Source organism: Rattus norvegicus, chromosome 20, assembly GCF_036323735.1.
Source record: "Rattus norvegicus strain BN/NHsdMcwi chromosome 20, GRCr8, whole genome shotgun sequence".
Classification (NCBI taxonomy): domain Eukaryota; kingdom Metazoa; phylum Chordata; class Mammalia; order Rodentia; family Muridae; genus Rattus; species Rattus norvegicus.
The window spans coordinates 10,073,322-10,097,784 of record NC_086038.1 but is presented as its reverse complement, the minus strand read 5'-3'; the positions used below and the strand labels follow the sequence as shown (position 1 = coordinate 10,097,784).

Here is a 24,463-nt window from a genome sequence, read left to right as displayed (position 1 = left end):
ATTGTGGCCTGGCTTGCTTTGTACAGGTAGCACAGCCGCTGGGAGTTCACAAGTGCAGCAGTCCTGTCATGTCCAGGGGACAGCATTTTGCAGCATTCTTTTTATCCTCCAAGTCTGGCATTCTTTCCCTCCAGTCTTCTGTGATGTTCCCCGAGCCTGGGTGTGTGGGGTTAATGCAGAAGTCGCTTATTCTGCTCCTGTGGCCAGGCATGAGTGTCAGCATCGACTGCTTCCCTTCCTGGGGACGTTAAGGGGTGGCACTGGATTCTTTATGACTATTTCTGTAATTACACAGTTACACACTGTCTCTCTTCTATTGGTTTGCCCATTCTGGTGTTGTTACACTGGCCTCTGTGGAAAGATGTGACAGTTCTATTTTTTTTTTTTAACTTTCAGGACAAAGCATTGAAGTTTTTCAACATCACTGGTCAGACTATGGAGAGTTTTGTGAAGTCATTGGATGGGGACGTCAAGGAGGTTGACTCTGATGAAAATCAGTTTGTCTTTGCTCTGGCTGGAATTGTAACAAGTAGGTAACTTTTCAGACACAGTGCTGTATGGCAGTGTTGGTGATTACAGGGGTGCGTCTGTGTGTATCAGGGTCTGAAGGACAGTGTTCACCCTGGAGTCCATCTCAGTAAGCTGGGAGGGCTGTCAGGTGTATGTATGGGAAAGCACCAGAGGGCTTGTGGTTACTAGCACTTACTAGAAATTACTGAGCTAAAGGAAACAGGTTTGGTTGGTTGGTGGCTGTCGTTTATTTTGCTGCCAAACTGATCTTTCAGTCTCACTCTGTCAGTTCCTTTTCATCCTTTTTTTTTTTTTTTTTTTTTCTCCCGGAGCTGAGGACCGAACCCAGGGCCTTGCGCTTGCTAGGCAAGTGCTCTACCACTGAGCCAAATCCCCAATCCCTTCATCCTTCTGAAGTTCTGAGAATTTCAGTAAACCCGTGTGGTAGTGAACACCCCAGCTAGGGAGTGGAGCCCTACACAGCCTTCCTTCCATATCAGCCCTCCACAGCAGCTGTCCTGGTGGCTTGTTAAACATTTGCCTGCTTTGTTGGGATTGGCTAACATGGCAGTGAGCATCTGTCCCAGGTTGAGCGTGCTTGACCCATGTCTCTACCTGGAAGTCCTGGTCTCTTTCCTCAGGTGCTTCATAGCCAGCCTTAGCTCTCACATCAAGAAAAGCTGTGATGTTTTTGAATGTCCCTTCCCCTCCCTGGGGAAGAATGGAGCAGTTCCAGCTTACCATATTCTAAGCAGAAACTGATACTAGATGTCTTCTGTGTGTAGACGTTGCTCTTGTCTCTGTCACTGTTCCATTGCTGTGAGGAGACACCGTGACCACAGCAACTCTTATAAAAGAAAGCATTAACTGGGGCCGGCAGTGTACGTATGTTTAGGTAAACTGATATCAGTACGACTCTGTGTGAACTTTCAGACACCCTTGCTGTTATTTCACACCCCTTCTTCTGTATTCATCGCCCCCTCCTTCCCTAACAACCCTCCCCCTTCTGCCCCCCACACATTGCTCTGCAGTAAGCCTGGGTTCCTGCAGTACAGCGGCTCTGATAGGTGCTGATCTTTAAGGAGGGCCACGCACAACACATTCCCTCTCGGCATTGTCATGCTGTGCAGAGGGATACCCACATACTGTAGGATGTTATGATATTTCTACCACTCTCTATTCTGTGGTATAGCAGACAAGCGTAACAAATGTCTGTAGATGTGGAGACAGAATCATCCCTGTGGCTCTGGTGCACAGCCCGACTTTTCACACATATCGATAAAAGCTTCATGTTCAGGTTGGCTCCAAGAGGTGGCTGCTGAATGGTACTGTGAGGTCACCGAGGGCTCGCTCGCTCTGATGTCTTTCTCTAACGCCATCACATAAGTGCCTTGCTTACTTGGAAAAATTGGCAGTGCTCACCTGTAATACTCAGTTTCTTGTATGGAACTCTCCTACTCGTCTTGCTAACATTCTTCAGTTAGTAGAGCTGACCCTATACGATGAATTGGAATTTTTATTGGAAACTCATGTTTCTCTTTAGTTGGGTCAGTGAGGAAGTCATGTAGTCAGTCTACTGTGAAGGGCAGATATGAACTGCACACAGTTATGCTGCACGAGACTGCACGCGTCCTAAATGGGTATGTGTGTGTCAGTTTAAGACTTGGGAGAGATAACTTGGGGTTTTGTTCAGTCCTGGCAGACATAACCTTCTGAGTGCAGATGAAGGCAGATCAGAATTTCATCTTTATGGATGAGACCCTGAAAATCTGGATGTGCTGTTCTCTGTTCTGTGAAGAGTTTGGCTCCAGGAAGGCTGCAGAGATGGCTGTCTGGGTTAGGTTAGGTTCTTGTCTTAGCCACTGTTCTATTGCTGTGAAGAGGCACTATGACCAAGATGACTCTTAAAAAGAAAGCACGTAATTGAGGGCTGGCTTAGAGTTTCAGGATTAGCCCATTGTTATCATAGCAGGGACCATGGCAGCATGTATGGTGCTGGAGCAGTACAGAGAGCCACAGCCAGATTCACAGGCAGGGGGTGGGGGAGGGAGAGGGAGAGAGAGAGAGAGAGAGAAAGGAAGGGAGGGAGGAAGAAAAGGAGAAGAACCTGGGCCTGGCATGGGCTTTTGAAACCTCACAGCCCACCCGCAGTGACACTTTCTCCAAGGCCACGCCTTCTCATCCTGTTAATCCTTCTGAAACAGTGCCATTCCTGATACATGAGCCCATCGGGGCCACTCTTCCTCACCACCACAGTGGCTCGATGACATGCGGATAGTGACTTGGTTTCTTATTCCCGGGATCTGCACCATCTGCCACTGAGTAGATAGTGCCGGAGGAGCTGCGAGAGCAAGTGCTCTCAGCTACATCTCTGCAGTACCCACTGTGTGTGTGGGTGTATGTGTGCCACATAGTGTGTGAGGAGCTCAGAACAGTTCATGGAGTCAGAACTGTAAGCAGACGAGCTACTCCACTGACCTGGATCCCCCGGAGAGATTCGGCCAAGGGAAGGCAGGCCGCCGCCCCGGCCCTTTCCATCTTGGCCCCTCGTTCACTACCTTCCTCGTTTTGCATTTTGCCTTCTTCTCAGTCCTGACGAAGAAGACTCTGCAGAGAGGGGCACTGTGTGCTGGGCTTACGGATGAATCTTGGTTGTGTGTGGATACTGGTGGGGCAGCCAGTGCTGGCTGTACCAGTCATGGGGCCAGTGACCGCTCTGGTCTCCATGCTCATTTGCAGAGCCTGGGGTATGGAAATGTGTTTACTGACTACAGTCAGGAGGAGCATTCAGGAGAGTATTCAGATTCAGTTTTCATGCTCTGCTTGTGACGTCACATGATTCCCATTTCATGTCACCGTGAAGAGTCTTCAGGCCATTCTTGAAGGATTTCTCAATGCTCGGTCCCCCAGTAAGACCAGTCATCAGCCCCATGTTCTTCTTGGACCACGTAACTATTGGTCCAAGGCAAGACTATTTTCCAGGGCGTGGTGCTGCAGACACCCAGGTCCCAGCGCTCCCTTCCATAGTTATGGCATGACTTCCTGATGTGCAGTCACACCGCTGTCAGGTCCTCAGTCAGTACCATGTGAGCTCTACAAGCAGCACTGTGTTTCAGTGTCCTTGGGTACCTGCTCTCCTTGGATCTATAAGGAGAAAGTCAGGGAGTATACGATCTGCTAAGCAGAAATTTCCAGAATGTGAAGCACCTGTGATCTCTTAGGAAAGTAATCACCACTGTCACCATCTCATCATCACCGTCACAACCATCACCGTCACCATCCTCACCGTCACCATCCTCACCGTCACCATCCTCACCGTCACAACCATCACCGTCACCATCCTCACCGTCACCATCCTCACCGTCGCCATCCTCACCCTCGCCATCCTCACCCTCGCCATCCTCACCGACACCATCCTCACCCTCGCCATCCTCACCCTCGCCATCCTCACCGTCACCATCCTCACCGTCACCATCCTCACCGTCACCATCCTCACCCTCGCCATCCTCACCCTCGCCATCCTCACCCTCGCCATCCTCACCCTCGCCATCCTCACCGACGCCATCCTCACCATGTGCGTGAGAGATGGTGGCAGAAATGGAGTGGAAGTACAGGTGCACTGATGCCCTGATGCCTGCCTGGAGGTTGGAGGGAGACCAGGAGCTGCTGCTCTCCGTCTGCAGCTGTGTGCCCTGGGCCACACCTGTGACCCTGACGCTTCCTTCTGTCTTCTGCAGATGTTGCTGCTGTTGCGTGTGGGCGTGAATTTTTGGTGAATTCCAGCCAGGTGCTCTTGGACACCATGTTGCAGCTGCTGGGGGACTTAAAGCCTGGCCAGTGCACCAAACTCAAAGTGTGAGTAGATAGCAGCTCAGCCTCTCGACTTGCACAGTGCTTAGAATATGCTGACGGAGCCTCTCTTTAAGGAAACTTGTTTGATCCACCAATTCTACAAAACAGGAAGCCAGCTGATGAGGACTTAAGGAATGTGTTATCTTTTTAGAGGATATTTTATCTAATTTTATTTGAGATAGGCCCAATGTATAGCCTTGAACTCATGCTCCTCCTGCTTTAGCCTGCTGGCTGTTGTGTTAAATAGCATCTGGGGGGGGGGGGACAAAAAAACTTAAATCAAGAAAAGGAGCATTTACCCCTTAGAGCCTGGGCTGTGTTACTTGGGGCCTCAGAATGAACATCCGTAGGTGTTTGCTATGGCAGTTTCCTACTCAGGTACTAAACTTTGTAGCAAGTTTTTCTTAATCATTGTAACAGGACAGACATCCATTTAGAATCTCAGTGTCCTAGGGATCTGAGTTGGCTTGACCAGGTCCTCTGCTGGGTGTCTCCTAAGGCCAAAATCAAGGTGGTGCTCAGCTGGGTCCTTGGAGGAGGCTCTGGAGGAATCTGCTTCCCTATTCTCTTCTATCAGCCGAGTGAGTAGATGGCCAGCTGAATCCTGTCCAGGGTGGACTGCTCTTCCTCACGTGGCCCTGCTGTCATGCCACACTGCTTCTTAAAATTGGCATCTCTATTAGTTTCCTTTCTGGTCGTTGTGACAGAAGCAGTTTAGAGAAGAAAGGCTTTGTTTATGCTCACGCTTCAAGGGTGCAGTCAGTCCTTCGTCCAGGGAAGGCATTGTGGCAGGAGTGTGAGGCAGCTGGTCACATGGCTTCCATGGTCAGGAAACAGAATGCTGACACTCAGCTGCATTTCTCCTTTTGTAAAGTATTTCTAACTCTTTATTTATGTGCATGCACATGTGCGCTCCTCATGAATTTGTGTGCAAGGTATAGCGTGCACGTGGAGCTTAGAGGACAACTAATGGGCGTCAGTTCCCTCTGCTATGTGGGCTCCAGTCAGTCTTAGTAGGAGGTATTTCCCTGTTGCACCATCGCACCAGTTCACTTTGTCCTCCTCACTCAGTCCAGGATCCCGGATCCCAGAATGGCACCACTCATGTTCAGAGCCAGTCTTCCTTCCATACCTTCTGGAAACATCCCCAGAGCTGCTTTTCCGTGGTAACTCTAAATCTAACTGACTTGATGATTATCCTTCGCAGTGTGTATCACACGTTTTCTGTTGCTCCCGACCAGAGAGGCATCTCTGCTTTCTGTGGGCTCCTGTGCTTAGATTAGGCATATTGGATAAACCTGTTCAATCAGCTCAGTGCCTGTTGATTAGTACCTGTGATTGCGTCTGCAGACCCTCGTTGGCCATGTAATCTAACTTTATCAGAGTATGCTGCAGATATATATAGTCTTGGGGAGTAGGACAGGAAATCGTTTTTTCTTCTTCGGAGGGCAGTGCTGGGAATGGAAGCCAGTGCTCTTCATAGCAAACATCCCTGTGCTAACATACAGACCCATGGCAGAAAGCTTTGGGGGTTTAGGGTTCTCCCTGTGATACACGATCTCTCCAACTGTGTGCCTTGTGTATTGCAGGCTTCTCTTTCGTAGTTCAGGAGCCCCTTAAACGTCGGAGGCAGATACTTCTAGATTCTGTGCCATTTCGGCCTTGGTGTCTCATATATTCCCATGAAGATGAGAGTTTCTTTTCCTCCTTGTATGCTGAATAATTTTGGATGCACCCTGGGCATTTGGAATATTATGTCAGAAGCCTCATTTTAAAGTCTTTGGAGAACTCCACAGTCCATTTGGATTTGAGTCACAAATTACAATGTTGTTTCAGTGTCAGCCCCTGTCTATAACATTTCAATCTGGTGTTCCCCAGGCCAGTGGAGCTGTCCTGTGTGTCTTCTGGTGCCACTCATGGGCTGGTTAGAGGCCCAGGGATTATGCTGTGTGTGCTGAGGTAAGGCTGGGAATTCAGAAGTGTCTCTGTGGGGTCACTTACTGACTGCTGACTCTCCACGATGCCTGCAGTGCTCTGGTGTGCCCTGAGCTCCACTCTTTAGCTGCATCTAGAATGCTGAGGTCTGGTGGTCTGTAGTATTCCTGTGGTACTGCTTAACTGCACGCAGCTACCACGGTCCTTCACGGTGGGAAGACATCCCCTTCTGCAGCATCTGAGTTGCCCAGGGCTCCTCCTCTTACTGTGGCTACCAGAAGGATGGCCCTTTCTCCTCCTTAAGACAGAGAGAGCCTTCTGCGCAGTCTGAGTGCAGGCCGTGGAAGCCGTGCTGGGGCACCTGATGCTCTGCTCCCGTTTCTTCAGCTCATGGTTGGTCACCTTCCACGGTCTCGGTAGCTGCTCCATGCATTGTGTTCAGCGGAGGGAGTTTCTGCTGTGATGCCCTGTGTAGACCACACTGCAGTCTGCAGTAGTGTTTTATGCTGACATGTCTGTGTGTACGAGCAATGCATGCTGTAATATGACATGGAGTTTTCTTTGTAATCATGCTTTGTAGTCATGCTAAGGCTTGACTGGATCTCATCCATTTCTTGGGAGGGGGGACTCAAAAATTGCAGAAGACCTAATGTTGAGACCACCTTTCTGTGCTTGGGGATATTTTTAATTTCTCTACATATGCACTGCTACACTGAACACTTGATAGCTATCTCCTTGTGGACCTGTGTTAGCTCCTGTAGGAGTTCCCCCAGAAGAGGGCTTTTTGAGAAGTGGCACCCGTGCAGGTCGGTAAGATGCTGGCACTGTACTCCCTTGTGCACCCTTGCCGGCATTTTGTTCCTTTTTCTTATAGAGAGTCTATGTGTCATCAGCCAATTGGCCAGCCAGCTGTCTACCTGCATCCCCCCCTTGACCTGGAATACCAGCGAGATTGGCGTGTTTTCTGCGTGCTTGTCCCATGATGTCTTCTCTGTGAATCACCTGTCTGTACCTTTCTCTCTCTCCTGCTAAGCTGTTTCCACAGTGATGTGCTGGTGTCTGTGTGGGTTCTGGTGTTGGTCCATTGCTTCCTTTTCTTCTGTGGTCTCTGTAAGTGTTCATGGCCAGCTAATCTCTCCTTCAGCGTCTCGGCGAGCTTTGTATGGGGGCTGCTTCTCTGCCTCCCTTCTTTGGCCCCTGTTCTTGTGGATCACAGCATGTGGTGAAGGCAGTAATGGTGAAGGACCTGCTGCAGAGCCATCACGTGGCTTCCTTTCCCAGCAGCCTTCCAGGTGTGTGCACGGATCTTCTCCCTCCTGCACTGAAGCCCTTCACTGTTGACAGTAGCCTAAGGCCTTTGCTGTGCTGGGCTGAGCTTTTTCTGCACATCTGTGTTTCACTTCTCTCCTGGGATTTTGCTCTTCTCACTTTATGATCAAAGGATATTCCCTTTCAGGGCTGTGCTCAGGCCTGGAGATGGGTCCAGCCTTTTTCCAGCTGCTTTTTAAGTGCAAACTTTCTTTAAAAACCGAGCATCCTGGGCTTGAAAGACGGTTCAGTCGTTATGGTGGTTTGAGTGAGAAAGGTCCCTTGTGCTCAAATGTGTGTTTCTAGTTAGTGGAACTGTTTGGGAAGGATTGGGAGGTGTGGCCTCGTCTGATGAGCTGTGTCCCTAGGAGTGGGCTTTGAGATTTCAAAGGTCCACAACTTTCCCAGGTAGCTTTCTTTTTCTCTTTACTCAAGCTTATGGGTCAGATCACATCCTTCTATTCCACTTGCAATTCACTTTAACTGTAGACCTAGATAAGAGCATTGGGAAGAAACCATGTCACAATCTGAATGCTATTCTGCCTTCACATTCCCTCCACCAAATAATCCCATTGCTTTGAATCCAGCCTCTCTCAAGTTCTCAGGACTGGCACAATTCAGCTAGAGTCTTTGGCAAAATGTAACACGAGTGGCTGTGTGGTGTTACCTTTAATGGGAAATGTGAACAAATGTCTGCTCCCCCAGACAAGGCACGGACAACAGACCAAATTAGTGACTGTACCCAAGTCTAGCTCAGTGGACCTAAATTTTTTGGGTTCCTTACTGAAGCATCGATGAGTCAAAGCAGCTGCATCCCTGAGTTCTGGCCCTAGTGTGGGTGATGACTCACAGAGCTGTGCCCTCAGTTCCCTGGACAGCTCGGAGGCAACTGGCTCATCCTCTAGCAGTTGTCAGTGCTTATATAACCTCGGGGAGAGGCTTCTGAGTTTCAGGAACTTCCCAGGAAGTGTGTTTGTTACTTCCTGAGCTTTTCTTCCCCTGTTGTCATGTGACACTGGTATTTCCATTTGATCTTGGATAAGAGCAGGCAACCAGAACTCTTGCTTCATATTTGACAAGTGAAATTCGCCAGCCTTTTAAAGGTCTTATTTAATTGACAAGCACGGGGGAGAAGCAACACACTCAGGCTATGGCCGAGTTAGTAGAAGAGCTACTGAGTACATAGGAAATCTACCTTCTCACTGAGCACATAGGAGGTCTACCTTCTCACTGAGCACATAGGAGGTCTACCTTCTCACTGAGCACACAGGAGGTCTACCTTCTCACTGAGCACACAGGAGGTCTACCTTCTCACTGAGCACACAGGAGGTCTACCTTCTCACTGAGCACACAGGAGGTCTACCTTCTCACTGAGCACACAGGAGGTCTACCTTCTCACTGAGCACACAGGAGGTCTACCTTCTCACTGGGCACACAGGAGGTCTACCTTCTCACTGGGCACACAGGAGGTCTACCTTCTCACTGGGCACACAGGAGGTCTACCTTCTCACTGGGCACACAGGAGGTCTACCTTCTCACTGGGCACACAGGAGGTCTACCTTCTCACTGGGCACACAGGAGGTCTACCTTCTCACTGGGCACACAGGAGGTCTACCTTCTCACTGGGCACACAGGAGGTCTACCTTCTCACTGGGCACACAGGAGGTCTACCTTCTCACTGAGCACACAGGAGGTCTACCTTCTCACTGAGCACACAGGAGGTCTACCTTCTCACTGAGCACACAGGAGGTCTACCTTCTCACTGAGCACACAGGAGGTCTACCTTCTCACTGAGCACACAGGAGGTCTACCTTCTCACTGAGCACACAGGAGGTCTACCTTCTCACTGAGCACACAGGAGGTCTACCTTCTCACTGGGCACACAGGAGGTCTACCTTCTCACTGGGCACACAGGAGGTCTACCTTCTCACTGGGCACACAGGAGGTCTACCTTCTCACTGGGCACACAGGAGGTCTACCTTCTCACTGGGCACACAGGAGGTCTACCTTCTCACTGGGCACACAGGAGGTCTACCTTCTCACTGGGCACACAGGAGGTCTACCTTCTCACTGAGCACACAGGAGGTCTACCTTCTCACTGAGCACACAGGAGGTCTACCTTCTCACTGAGCACACAGGAGGTCTACCTTCTCACTGAGCACACAGGAGGTCTACCTTCTCACTGAGCACACAGGAGGTCTACCTTCTCACTGAGCACACAGGAGGTCTACCTTCTCACTGAGCACACAGGAGGTCTACCTTCTCACTGAGCACACAGGAGGTCTACCTTCTCACTGAGCACACAGGAGGTCTACCTTCTCACTGAGCACACAGGAGGTCTACCTTCTCACTGAGCACACAGGAGGTCTACCTTCTCACTGAGCACACAGGAGGTCTACCTTCTCACTGAGCACACAGGAGGTCTACCTTCTCACTGAGCACACAGGAGGTCTACCTTCTCACTGAGCACACAGGAGGTCTACCTTCTCACTGAGCACACAGGAGGTCTACCTTCTCACTGAGCACACAGGAGGTCTACCTTCTCACTGAGCACACAGGAGGTCTACCTTCTCACTGAGCACACAGGAGGTCTACCTTCTCACTGAGCACACAGGAGGTCTACCTTCTCACTGAGCACATAGGAGGTCTACCTTCTCACTGAGCACATAGATCAGGCACAGAGGTACATGCCTGTACTTCACACTCTGAAAACAGAGGAATCAGAACACAAGTTGAAGATCACCCTCAGCTATACCTAGAGTTCAAGGCAGCATAGGCTCTATGAGATTCTGTCTCAAAGCAAAGAGACAACAAAAATAGCCCTCACTCTGACTATTCCAGACTTCTCGGCCTTGGCTAATAAGAGCTTCCATGAGAAGGGGGTCTCATAGCAATCCACACATGCCTGAAAGACATGTCTTCCAGAGAGTGAGAAAGACATGATCCAGTGACAAAGGTGGGCTTGCTCACCTTAGTGGGACAAGTTGGCTGTGAAGGCCCTGAGACTCTACCTGGTCAGTGCTTCCATTGATTTCCCCCAGGTGGTAACACTGAGGAGGCATAAGAAAATAATAACTTTGCAGAGAAGGACTAGGTGGGTCTGAAATTCTGAGATGTGTTTCTACAGTTCACCATTCCTTGACCAGAAGTGGCCCTGCAGAGCCTGTCCTCCCTCCTGCCCTTGTCTGACCTACATGCGTGTTGTTCTGAAACCCTTCTCAGTGAAACACTGTATCTGCCACTTAGGCACCATTCAGGGAAAGGTTGTTCCCTTCGCTGGGCTTGTAACCCAGCCCACACCTGGGGTGGAACATTTAGCTGAGAACCAAGTGGTCACTTAGGAACAGGTCTTTTCATGTCACCTGTCAGGGGTCTCTTCAGCTCCATTTCATATCTCGGTGCCCTTTTAATACTCGAACCATAGACTTTATATTTTTCCTTTCCAAGCTTGCTACACTTGTTCAGAACGCTCTTCATAAGACCTAACCAGAGAACAAAGTCTCTGTTGGGCGTATCTGAGACTCCTTTGTCAGTGCAATTGACATAAATCTCTTCACCTGAGCCTCAGGTAGACACTTCAGACCAGGGCAAAAAGCAGCCACATTCTTCACCAAATTACCACAAAAACAGTCTCTACGCCACATACTGAAATTCTTCACCTCTGAAATCTCTTGGGCTGGTTCTTCACAGTTCAAATTACACTCAGCAACAAAGTCTTCCATATTCCTACTAGGATAGCCCATTAAGCTCCACCCAAAGGATTCCATTGCTTTCCAAATCCAAAGTGCTAAAATCTACATTCTGCCAAACAAAAGCATGAGCCTATCATAGCAGTACCCAACTCCTGGTACCAACTTGTGATGGTCTTACTGCTGTGAACAGACACCATGACCAAGGCAACTCTTATAAAGGACAACATTGGGGTTGGGGATTTAGCTCAGTGGTAGAGCGCTTGCCTAGGAAGCGCAAGGCCCTGGGTTCGGTCCCCAGCTCCGAAAAAAAGAACCAAAAATAAATAAATAAATAAATAAATAAATAAATAAATAAATAACTGACAACATTTAATTATGGCTGGCTTAAAAGTTCAGAGGTTCAGTTCATTCTCATCATAGCAGGAAGCGTGGCAGCATCCAGGCAGGCATGGTGCAGGAGGAGCTGAGAGTTCTACATCCTCATCTGAAGGCTGCTAGGGGAAGACTGGCTTCCAGGCGGCTAGAGTGAGGGTCTTAAGCCCACACCCGCAGTGACACACCCACTCCAACAAGGCCATACCTAATAGTGCCACTCCCTGGGCTGCCCATACAAACCATCACAGAATCCCTAGTGACCTCACTTCTTTCTTTTAGGTTCCGTCTTCTGGAAGTTTCATCACCGCTCAGTACTGCCACAGGCTGGCATCCAGTTTTACCATATGGCCTCTAGGCAACATTGAAGGTCTAAATTAAAACAGCTGCTTTTGAGAAAAGCTGATACTAAAGCACCACGTGTGGATTGATAGCTAGTGAGGCTGGTGTTGGTCTGCTCTCTCTGTGTTACACAGTGATAAGCCTTAACATTCACAGAGTGGTCTAGAATGGGAGTGTTCACTCGGTGCTATTGCATTGTGGGAATGTGAGTCACAGCTTTAGGCTCTTACTTGACGGGTGGAGGCCCCACATCTAAGTAAAGATGTAGAACAATTCATGACCAGGGCTGAGGCGGGCTCGTGGTAGAACCATCTGGCTGCTAAGGATGCACCAGGTCCTGGGACTGGCCCTATGCAGAAGGAAAACATACCTCCTTGCCCTGTTTCCTGTTAGAAATGAGCAGACCTCTAGCTGTAGGCTTCTCTCATGGATTAACTGACCAGGACTAGAACATTGCCTCGTGTGTATAAGTGCTAGGTCCTATCTCCATCACCCTGGCTAGATTACACAGCTTAACCAGTTCTCTCTCCACTTACAAGCTGTCCTCGGTGAGAAATTAGTTTCTGTGCCTTGGAATTGGTGTGGTGCTGACTTGGTTGTTGGGCCAGCAGGCTGAGGATGACTGGGTTCCAGTGTCTGTGTCTGTCTGTGGTACTGTCGGTTCACTGTAGCTCCTCAGTATGGAGCAGGGAGGTGGTTCATTTGCACCACTTTCACCTCACGCGACTCACCTGCAGGCACAGTTGGTCAAGAGCAAGGAGTGCTTTCTGTCCTATCTCAGGCCTCTTCCATTTCATTAAGCAGAATTGCCTGCGTGACTGTCCAAGCTCATCCTTCCCGTTTAAAACAACTTTTTTCTTTTAAACATCATGGTGTATCAGAACACTTCTCTACAGAAGGTTTGTTTTACTAAGGAATCCAGTTGATAGCTAAGCACTCTAAGGGCACAGAGTTAACAGTGGACAGGCCTTGCCGCATGTTTGTTTTCTGTCTTGCCTTTAGTCCTTGTGTTCTTAATGTCAGCGGTGTTTAACAGGATCAGGGGAGCAGATACCGGGCCATGTGACAATCAGAAACTTGATACATCATTCACAAATAGTTTTTGTTGGAATAGAAATGTCATATGGAGCAATCATTTGCACAAGAAACAAGAGTCTTCTGGGTTGGTGTGGTAACTCTTTCATGACCTAGAGGTCTCTGGCCTTCTGTGACATGTACCCTGGTAGTGACATGGGCTCAGGTCTCTCAAAATTGCATTGGTTCCATTTTAGCTTCTTAAGGACAACTGCTCTGGGGACAGATATGAAAATTTAAAGACAGTTACTGATATATGTGATGTGTTTATAAAAAGATAAAGAGAGGGAAATATGTTCTGTGGAGGTGTGGTGGAGTATGGGGCAAGGGGGTGCCTCAATGGGCTCATAGGGCATCTTCCCTCCCCGACCCCAAGGGACCAGCTACACAATGGTATAGTGTAGAATAGAGTTTATTAAGGGCATGGGGAGGGGAGTTAAGAGGGGCAGAGCAAGGCAGAGAGAGAGAGAGAGAGAGAGAGAGAGAGAGAGAGCGCGAGAGAGAGAGAGCGCATGTGCATGAGCCATGAGCACGTGGAAAGAGAGGTGGGGGGAAGGGAATGGGGAAAGAGTGGAGGGAGGAAGGCAAAAGCAAGAGACCAAGAGTGGGGGCTGAGGAGATGGCTCAGTGGTTAGAGCACTGACTGCTCTCCCAGAGGTCCTGAGTTCAAATCCCAGCAACCACATGGTGGCTCACAACCATCTGTAATGGGGATCTGATACCCTCTTCTGGTGTGTCTGAAGACAGTGACAGTGTACTCATTTACATTAAAGAAAGAAAGAAAGAAAGAAAGAAAGAAAGAGCGAGCGAGAGAGAACAAGAGAGTGGGGAGGAACTAATAGCCCCGTTTATAGTGTCAGGCAAATCTGAATGTTACCAGGTAACTGTGGGGCAGAGCTTAGACAGAATGCTAACAATATGAGTAAATTTTACCATTTTAAGGTTATATGACAGTGCTAAATCACCAGGACACTTTGCCCAGGTTTCCCTGAACCGTGGTTATCCTCATATGGTAGTTTTGCTTTTTGAGGTCTAGAGAAGATTGGCTGGTTTATTATCATGCTGTAAAACAGAAGTTGGCAACTTTCTGTAAAAGTATTTGTGAGGTGTTTTGGGCTTAGTGGGTCACACGGGGCTCTTGCTGTTACTCCGTCCTGCTCTTATGACCTTCATAAAAGCAGCTGTGGAGCATAGTTTAAGGTGGAGGACTTGTGTGTTTGTGATTTGAAGTAAAGGCTTTCCCTTCTGGAGCCCCTGGGTAGAGACTCCAGGAAAGCCAGCCTCAGGGCTGACTTCTCTAGGGGCACTACATCTGAACAGCCCTAAGGCCTACCACACAGTTTGTTAGGGTGCGACTTTGTAAACCTTGTGAGACTGCTAATGAAATTCAGATGGCTCACAGCCTGTTGGGAGCTCAGAGGACTGAGAATCCCTGCCTTCCTGGTAGTTTTATGTCAACTTGACACAGGTTGGAGTCATCTGGGAAGAGGGAGCCTCAATTGAAAAGCTGGTTTACACCTCCGCGGGTTACTGTGAGCAAGCCTGTGGGGAATTATTTTGACTGAGGATTGATGTGGGGGCATCTCTGTGGGCAGTGCCACTCCTAGGCTGATGATCCTGAAAACTATAGGAAGCCAGGCTGATCAAGCCAGAAAGAGCAAGCCAGGGAAGTGGCACTCCTTAATAGTCCTGGCATCAGCTGCTGCCTGTAGGTCCCTGCCTTCTTTGAGTTCCTGCCCTGACTTCCCTCAGCAACAGAGTGGCCTAAGAGTTGTAAACAAAAGCCATTTCCTCCCCAAGTTGCTTTGGCTGTGATGTTTTATGGCAACAATAGAAAACCTAACTAAGACACTGCTTTGGAAAGTGCTGGTGCCTTTTGTCTTTCTGACTCCTGGCATTGCTGTGGCTTTGAAAATTGTCATGGAAATATGGAAGAAGGGGGATTTTGCTTGTGTGCGTGTTGTGCCCAGTTGAAGTTCTCAATTGCTGGTGTGACTCCTTCTATATCCAGTTGGTAGTCTATGGTGGGGTAAAGACAAAACGAAGAGCCTGCCTTTCTCAGACTGAAGTCTTGGGGAACCCAGCCTCCCAACAGAAGACAGCAGTGGGTGTTGTCTGTGCGGTGCACACATGTGCCATCGTTTCCTTAATTAGTCCCTGCAAATACACTGTATCACTGTTCTGGTTTCTTCTCGCTCCGGGCTGCCATACATCCCAGCACGGTGCTGTTACCCATTTCACCTTTATTTATAAACTTACAGCCTTTAAAGAATTTTTATATTATTATATAAAAAAGTATGGCCATAGAGCATTTAGGAAATTCTTCAAATTTGTGCCCAAAGGAACTACTTAGCTCTCCACACATTGACTGTCCCTGCTAGTCTGTCTTTTGGCCATTGCAGAATGTGTGTTCTGGGCCTCTAAGCTCTGGGTATTTTCCTGAAGAGAATCGGTGCTTGTCTTATCAGGGCTCTGGTTGTGTCTCATCCTCAGTTTGCAGCACTCACTCTGGTGGCTCAGTGTCTGCCTCAGACACTCAGGTGATTCTGGCTGGGCACTCAGGGGCTCTGTCTGGGCACTGGGCGCTTCTAATTGGAGCCTCTTCCTCTGCCTCTCCCTCCTTTGCCTACAGTCTGGGAGATCCAGGCTGTCTTCTCACTCATGCTGTGTGGGCTGTGTGAAAGCTGCCCTCCTTGTCTCTCTCCGTGGAAGGGGTGTTGCTCACGATCCTCTTAAGAGGGAGAATTTCTGTTTACTACAAGTAAGAGGGCTGTTGCCAGGCAGTCTGGGCTATCATCACTGCTGCTCAGTAAGTTTCAACTTCCCCTAAAACTGTGTGTGTGTGTGTGTGTGTGTGTGTGCGTGCGTGTGTGTGTGTGCCTGTGTGTGTGTGTGCCTGTGTGTGTGCGTGTGTGTGCGCGTGTGTGTGTTCCATTACTTTCACCTTAAAGTTTTATGCTATGTATTTATTATAGTTCAGTTCTAACTGTTGTCTGACTACTCCTGTAATGGCCCAAGTCACAGGGACCCCAAAGACCACGTAGGAGCCAATTCCAATGCAAACACAAGGGTCTTTAGAGATGTAGAGCAAGGACTCTCATGGACACTGTCACAGAGGTTCAGAAGTGAGAGCCTCAAGTCCAGGCGTGTAGGTATTTATTGTAGTTACAGCAAGCTTGGGGAGTTTCCATATGGGTCAACAAGTTAATATTTTAAAAACTGCATTTTTGGCATAATCTGCAGGAAGCAAACACGGGGGCAAAGCTACCTGACACAGGATGGCCTGGTTATCTCTTGTCTGCAGGATGTCTTAGGTTATTTATATGTACCTTGACCCCGCTCTTACGGCCTGGCTGGCTGTTGTTAGGGGAGGGGGTTGCCATAGGATGTTTGCTCAAGTGGACTTTGGTTTTCCTCCTGGAATTGGAGTTTAGCGCCTGGAGCTTCAAAACTGGAGTTGGTTGGGCTTTACAACTTCTAGTTAGTTACTTGGCTTATTTTAATAGAGACATTCTTCGTAGCTGGGAGAAGTTTGTTTTTTAAATTATGAGCATATGAATATGTGCACTCGAGTGTGGGTGGTGTGAGATCCCCTGGAGTCCATGTGGATGAGACTGGCCCCAAGTGGTACTGGGGACTGAACTCCTTCTCTGAAGAGCAGCGAGTGCTCCTAACGGCTGTGGGATCTCTCCAGACTGGAGACATTGTTTCTATTTTCCAAATACTGCTTGGAGTTTTAAAACTTACTTTAAAAAATAATTTTAAGTCAGTCTGAAACAGGAGGATGAAAGTCCTGGCTATGTAGTCAGATCCTGTTTCAGAGCGATTAAAGCTTGTTTTAAACCTAATTGTGTGGTGAGTCCGAGAATCCGTATGGCGTACTCGGTACTGTGAGAGCTGCTGCTGTGCACCGGCTGCTTTGTAGTTCTGTTGATGGGCTCTTAACGCTGTGCATACTTAAACACTGTAGTTACAGTTGGTGTTTATGTTGTACATGTATGTACATGTGTGCCCTTGCATGCATGTGAAGATCAGATAGATATCAGAGGACAACTTCAGAGAGTTCATTCTCTCCTTCCATAGTGTGGGTCCCTAGGATTGAACTCAGGTTGTCAGATTTGCCAGCAAGTGCCTTTATCTGTTGCAAGGTATCTTTGAGGCGCAAGTCTAGATGCCTGCCCCGGTAGAGGGATGGCTTCCTGAGGACCTGGGTGTTTGGTACTGCAGTTGTCCTCAGTGAGTGTTCCCTCTCTGTCAGCATTTGCTTGATGTGTCTTCTGCTGTTCCTTTGGGCTCATCTGTTGTATGACCTTTGGGTTTAGGTGTGTTCTGTGGTTGTGATGTAATCCCGTCTAGCAATCTGCCTCTTGGCAAGATGGTCCTCCCTACTAACATTTCCAGCTACTGAAATTCTCGGCTTCACTCCGTCGTTTTGTCTTTATGTGGATTATTTGGTATTTTCCCCTCTGTATTTCTATTCCTTCCTCCTTTTCTTGTTTCTTATGCTGCTCCTTGGCTGCCTTTCTTCTCTGAGTTTACTTTCCTCCCCAGGGTATTAAAAATTGACCTCTACTCAGTGGCTAGCTTCCCTTTAGAGCACGTTTGGATATATTTGGTGTCTACTTGAAAGTAATGAATGCCTTTCTCTTCTGAGCAGAAGAAGGACCTCAGAATGACTCAGTTCTTACCTCCCAGTCCACATGTGTTTGGAGACTGTGTCCCTGCTTTGTTGGAAATGTATTAGCCACAGTGTTACACATTGTTATTTCTGCCTTTCCCAGTGTTTCCTTCTCTGTTTGCATTTCTGTCCTGTGGTTCCCTTTCCCGTTTCTTGTAGCTCAGAACTTTCTTCTGAGGTCATTTTCTTTTATTTTGAAGTTCTTTTAAGTTTTTGTAGTTGAGGTTTGTTTTGGGGACAATCTCTTGACATTTCTTTTGTATTATTTGCTGGAAATATTTTTTGATGGGATTTTAATTCTGAGGTTACAGCAATTTTTCAGTTCCCTTGAAAAGCACACATTGCCTGCCCTCTGGCATCTATCTTTAAAAAAAAAAAAAACCTTTGTTTTTAATGTGTGTGTGTACAGTGTATGTGCGTGTTCATGTGTGTGGATGTAGGCAAGCACACTATAGTACACATGTAGAGGCCCCGAGTGTTATCTTTGTCTTCTGCCTTGTGTGAGATCCTTCTGATGTGTGTGAGCCTGGCCCATGCATTGAGAGACTCTCTTGCGTCTGCCTCTCATCTCCCTGTAGGGACGGTGGGATTACAGGTTTGCTGTTGCACAGGGAGCCCACCGCAGACCGAAGTGCAGATCCCATCCAAGTTCAGCTTGAAGAACCAGTGAGTTTTATTGAGGGTGCTTACAGGAATGTGGGTTACTTATAGGAGCAGAAATGATGCAAAGTCGTATCACCAGAGCCACCCCGCCATGTGTGATAGTGCACTGCTCAGTCTGCAGGCACTCGGAGGTGGGAGAGTGCCTTTCCGGGTTGCTTGGTTGGGCCGAGCCTCTTACAGGCCGTTCAGCCACTTTTAATTTCTTCTACAGTTTGACCGTTCTTGCTCCTTCCAGGTGGCTGGGCTGGTTCTTGGGGAAGAACTGGGCCTAGTGAATCTGGCCAGTTCTGGGGACTTCCTGAAGCTCTTTTGAATTATTTGCTTCCTGTCTTACTAGGTTTCTCTGCAAGATAGAGTGTTTTACCCAGTACTCCCCAAACACCCTGCCTTTTCACCTTCTTGTGAACATCATGTTCTAGAATGCCCTATCACCCCCCTTTCCTTTACATCATATGGCTTTTAAAAAGTTCAGAGAGATTTATCTGCTTCTGCTCTGCTTCTTGATCTGTATGCTGTGTCTTAAGAAGCTTCCCTCCAAGTTGGAAGGTAGACTTGGTAAAGTGCTGCATAGCACCCATGTACTACCATGTCTAGCTGTGTGTGGAGCATAGAGATCCACACACAGGCCTTTGGCTTGCACAGTAAGTGGTTTACCAGTTGAGCCATCTCCCCAGCCCTGGCTTTTGTCTTTGATGCTGAGGTCCAGCTTTAGGATGTCTTCTGTGGACAGAGTCCTTTACCCTGGCACTTTGGAACTCTCTGGCTCTGTACTGTGGTCGGATTGTGATGCGTGTATATCTGTATTTGTTCTCATCTGAAGGCTATTTCCTCATTTCTTGAAAAGTGTCAGTCTTACTTTTTTGAAACACTTTGTGTGTGTGTGTGTGTGTGTGTGTGTGTGTGTGTGTGTGTGTGTTGCTCTTTTCATGGGGTACTAATTGGAAGGCAGTTGGACTTTCTCTAGCTACGCTCATTTATCTTTCTGTTTTGTTTTGCTTTGCTTTGTTTATATTTTTCCTTTTGCATGTGTCCAGGTCTTAGAACTTTTTACAGTATGTTGATTTTTTAGGATTTTTTTTTTCTTTTCTTTTTGCTCGGAGCTGGGGACCGAACCCAGGGCCTTGCGCTTGCTAGGCAAATGCTCTACCACTGAGCTAAATCCCCAACCTCTTTATTTTTTATTTAAAAAGTTATGTGTCTGTGGTGGACATGTGCATATGAGGTGTCTGTGGAGCTCAGAAGAGAGTATTGGATCCCTTGTGATGGTAAGCCATTTTACATGAGTTCTGGGAACTAAACCAGGTCCTCCTTAAGAGCAGCCAGTGTTCTTAACTACTGAACCATCTCTCTAGTATTCATAGTTTAAAGTGGAAATTTCTGGTTTCTTTGGATATTCAGTTAGGGAATAATGATGTTTTGCTGGGCAGACATGTGAAAGGACACGTGATGCTTCAAAGGAATATAGATATGACCCCACAGACAGCGGGAGCTCCAGCATTGGTTTGCTTTACTCTACCTTGCTGGTTTTCGGTGAGCACACGCATGGATTGGTTTACCTTACATTGCGTTGCTGGGCTTCACTTGTGGTGACTTCACAGAAACTCACCAAGAACTTCTCGTAAGTTTCCCAGGGCTGCTTGCCACTTTTGTGGACTTGGGCTGAGTCCTTCTGGTTTCTTCTGGATTGAACTGTCCTTGCTGATTCTAGTGTGGTGTCTGCCGAGTGGACTGGACTGCAGCTGCTGATTCATGTTTGGTGTTTGCTAGTGGACCGGACTGAGAACAGTGAAGATTGGAAAACCCCAAAGAACTATTTCTAAACAGGCCCACTTCCCTGTATCCTAATAGCCTTTCTTTTCCATTACCTCTGTCGAGTGGCAGGCTAGAGGGGAGGTTGAACCTTATTAAAGTAGGTTGTGAAAAATAATATGCCTATAACAGTTTTATAAGGTTTGCTAAGGAGATTTTTCATTATGTGTGTGTACCTGTTTGTGTGTACTCATGTACGTGTAGGGAGCAGACGTTGATGTTGACTGTCTTCCTCAGCTGCCCTTCATGGTTAGGTTATATTTTTCTGAGTGTTTGGCATTGAGCTCGGGTTCTCATATTTGTATAGCAAGCACATAACCGACTGAGACATCTCCCTGACCTAGGCTCGACTTGCTTTGCTTTGCCTGCCGATTCATAATAGTGCCCCTAGCTTCTTGGTCATGTTCTAGTTCCTCTTAATTTTTACTGCTGGATGTTAGTGGTGCACACTTTTCATCAAAGCACTCAGGAAGCAGAGGCAGGCTGACCTCTCGTGAGTTCAAAGTTAGCCTGGTTTGTGTTTCTAGTTCCAAGCTACCCAGAACTACATAGTGAGACTCTGGTTTTTTAAAAAAACAGGACAGATCAAAATTAAAACCAAGAGATAACAACAAAGTTTTTTCTACCTAGTCAGCATATCTGTTTTCTGTTCTGGGGTTGATACCTGTCTGTAATGCCTGAAAGCTGTTTGGTTCTGGCTCTGCTACTTTTCTTATGCTGGCTGTGACTTGTTCAGTCTTGGTTTTTCATGTGCTATCCAGCAGTCTGGTGCAAGCTCATATTTGTTAGGGCTGTATCTGTGCATCTTGGAAGACCAGGTAGATCTTTACTATCTAGGAGGACTGGGGACTGTCCCATTCTGGCTGACTGTATATTGTCATTGGTTTATGAGCATTTAAGGCTTGCTGACAGTATGAGTTCAGGCCAGCTTTAACATTTGTTCTTATCTGCTCTCAGCAGGGTCTGACTGCATCTGTGTCTGCCTGGGGCTCTCTGTCTTTCCACATGAAGGCGTTGTAAGGGGAGCTCTCAGCTTCTGGAGTCTGTCATGGTCTGTACTTGCCTCCTGCTTTGGCCTGGATCAAAGAGATGCTCCTTTAATTCCTTGCAAGCTCATTGGCAATTTAAACATGAAGTCTTGTCATTAAAGAATTTGGGCAAAAAAAAAAAAATAGGCTGTGCAGCGCTTAAGTTCCTATAGATGCAAATGTGCCTGTGTCAAGATGCTGTACATAAAATTATAAAATAGTTCCCGCACCCAGGAGGCCTTGGCGTGCTAGAAAGTGCTCTACCACTGAATTACACTTCTGCTGTTAACTACTGTGCGTGTGTTTCTATGGTATCTGTACATGCTACAGATCCTGTGCAGGTATGTGAATGTGAGCATGTACATGCCATGGCACACATGTAGAGGTCATGGGATAACCTCAGGTGTCCAGCCTCCCCTTCTATCTTATTGAGACGGGTCCCATGTTTGCTGCTGTGGTTTCCAGGTTAGCTGGCGTAGGAGCTTCCAGGGATTGATTCTCTTGCCTTCACTTCCCATACTGCTGCAGGAGCACTGAGATTATCAATATGCTCCACACCTACCTTTCTGTAAGTTCTGGGGATTTGAACCGAGTTCCTGGTACTTGTATGACAAGTACTTTTATCTAGGGAGCCATCTTCAAACATGTGTCTGACCTGTTTTATTACTCAGCAATGTGAAGAATCTGGGAAACTAAAGGGCTATCGTTCATAGCTTCTATGGACACTTGACTTGCCAGTTGTTCAGAACAGTGCAAAATATCCATTTTGCTGTGGCCATTTTCTTTTTTTTTTTTGAAAAACCAAACCTAAAAACTCACTTTAATCACAACCCAACAGCGCCAGGTGCAATGTCTGGGAAGACCCTGGGTACAATGCTGTGTTGTGGCCATTTTCTTGTTGATTGTTCAGAAGATGAGGTGTTGGGATCTTCAGGCTATGCATTGCGCCATCTGGCCTGGCCTGATGATGCCACATGTCACATACTGTCTTAGTTACCTTTCTGTCGTGTTAATAGAACACCATGACCAAGGCAACTTTTAAAGGGAAGGGATTATCTGGGCCTTGGTTCCAGCAGGATAAGGGTCCACCACTGCAGGGGACAGGGAGACAGACCAGCAGGCCTGGTGATGGAGCCTCATCTGAGAGGCTCATCGTAATCCACAAACAGGAAGCAGGAACACACTAAGAACCCTTTGAACCCTCAGAGCCCACTCGTGACACGCTTCTCCACCGAGGCCACACCTCCTAACCCATCCCAAACCGTTCCACCCCATATTCACCCCATCCGGGGCCAGGTATTCAAACATGTGAGCCTATGAGCTATTCTCATCCAAACAAGTACATTCCATTCTCTGGCTCCCATACGCCCAAGCCATATCATAATACAAAAGGCATTTAACCTACCTTCAAAAGTCCCTAAAAGTCTTAGTCGATCATTGTTTAAAAGTCCAAAGTTCAAAATCTCTTCTGAGATTCAAAGCAGCCTCTTAACTATAACCTCTGTAAAGTCAAAAAGCAAATTATATGCTTATAATAACATACAGTGGCGCAGAATATACGTTACCACCCCAGAATGGAGGAATGGGGCCTAGTTAGGAAATGCTGGGCGGAAGAAGAACTGAGAGCCAGCAGGGCATACTTAAAGCCCTACAGCTCCATGTCAAATGTCAAAGCTTAGTTAGACGTCTCTCTTCCTGCCAGCCTTGCCGCCTGTAACCCACTTCTTGCTCGTGGGCTGGTTCATTCCCTGTCTGCAGCTCTTCTTGGCAGATCCTCATGGCTTGGACATCTCCATATCTTGGGACCTCCACTGCAATCCAGAATTCACTTTTATAGTTTCACATGATGGCCTTTGAGGGCCCCCACGCAGGAGTCTCCTGACACATGCCTGACCTAAGCAGCGGTCTATAACCACAAAGGGAGGTTTCATGATCCCTTTACTGGTGTGCCCCTCATGACACCACATAGGTGACACTGCCAAGTGTGATGACCAGTGTGGGTGACCCCTGTCCTCTAGAATCACATTTGCAGCAGCTTTGATTTGCCATAGCTTCTCAGGAGGAGAAAATTCCTTAGGCCCTCTCCTTTCAGAAGTTAGAAGCTTATCTGAGTGGAGTCTTGCCCTGAGGACATCCCTCCCTTTATTCCAGTGTGACTCAGCTGTCTCAAGCTTCTCATCGCCTTCAACACAAGCTTTGGCTCCAACAGTTTTCTCATTTTTCTTCAAACTATGCATTTTGTATTTCTCTTTGCAATGCTTGATTTTTTTCCCCGCTGTAGACCTGCATAGTTGATTACTGAGAAGCAGAAGACAGAGTCGGTAACAGGCTGCCTTGAAATCTCCACTACTAAAGGAGTTGCTTAATTTTCAGTTTAGCTTCAGCCGGGCTCTTAGAAGGAGAGCCACGCTCTTGCTCCAAGTAGCGGAAGATCGGTCTGTAGCGTAGCTGCTGACAGTGTTCCCTCCAAAGCCTCTTCTGCCTGACCGCCACAGTCCGTGTGCACTTGGCCCTGGCTTCCAGGTTCCTGCTAGCATGGCCCGTTACGCTCTGCTTACGATAGTCAACCATTTTTCTACTCCAGAACTTCAAAGCCTCCCATATCCTCTGACCTACATGGTCAAGTCCGGCACTGCAGTTAGTCTACTCTACTACAGTGTCAGTGCCTTAGTTACTGTCTTTTGCTTTGATAGAACAGCACGACCAAGGCAGCTTATAAAAGGAGCTTGACTTGTGGTCCCAGGGGGATGAGAGTCCACCACCATCAAGGTGGGGAGCATGGCAGCAGGCAGGCAGGCATGGCAGTGTCGCCTCAGCTGAGAACTACATCTCACCCCCAAAACAGGGAGTAGACAGCACACTGGGAATGGCACAAGTCTTTGGAAACTGCAGAGCCTACTCCCAGTGAGAACTTCCTCCAACAAGGCCATCCCTCCTAATTCTTCCCAGATAGTCCCACTGACTGGGACCAGGTATTCAAATGTGAACCTGTGAACCATTCCCATCCAGGTCACCATGCAGTCTTTGGATAAAACCTGTGATTAGATTGTAGATGGCTTCACTGAACCTCAAGAACTCAGTATTCTTATAAACTTAGGGCTGCCTGAATATAAATGCCCGCTTGGTATTTCAAGGGCAGAGACACTGGGTTGTGAGGTTTCCCATGAGACTCTCTGCCTGTGGTTCAGTACACAGAAGGT

At 47.7% G+C, this 24,463-nt stretch overlaps 1 protein-coding gene across 4 annotated transcripts in view; it reads left to right on the top strand.

Annotated features, from left to right (window-relative positions):
- Hsf2bp (heat shock transcription factor 2 binding protein) overlaps positions 1-24,463 on the top strand; it is an 86,000-nt gene that overhangs the window by 23,478 nt on the left and 38,059 nt on the right. For 3 of the 4 annotated variants that reach the window (NM_001127683.1, XM_039099004.2, XM_039099002.2), the window contains 2 exon segments: positions 397-529; positions 4,248-4,365. In NM_001127683.1, coding sequence (NP_001121155.1) covers positions 397-529; positions 4,248-4,365 — 251 coding nt within the window. 4 annotated transcript variants of the gene reach the window in all.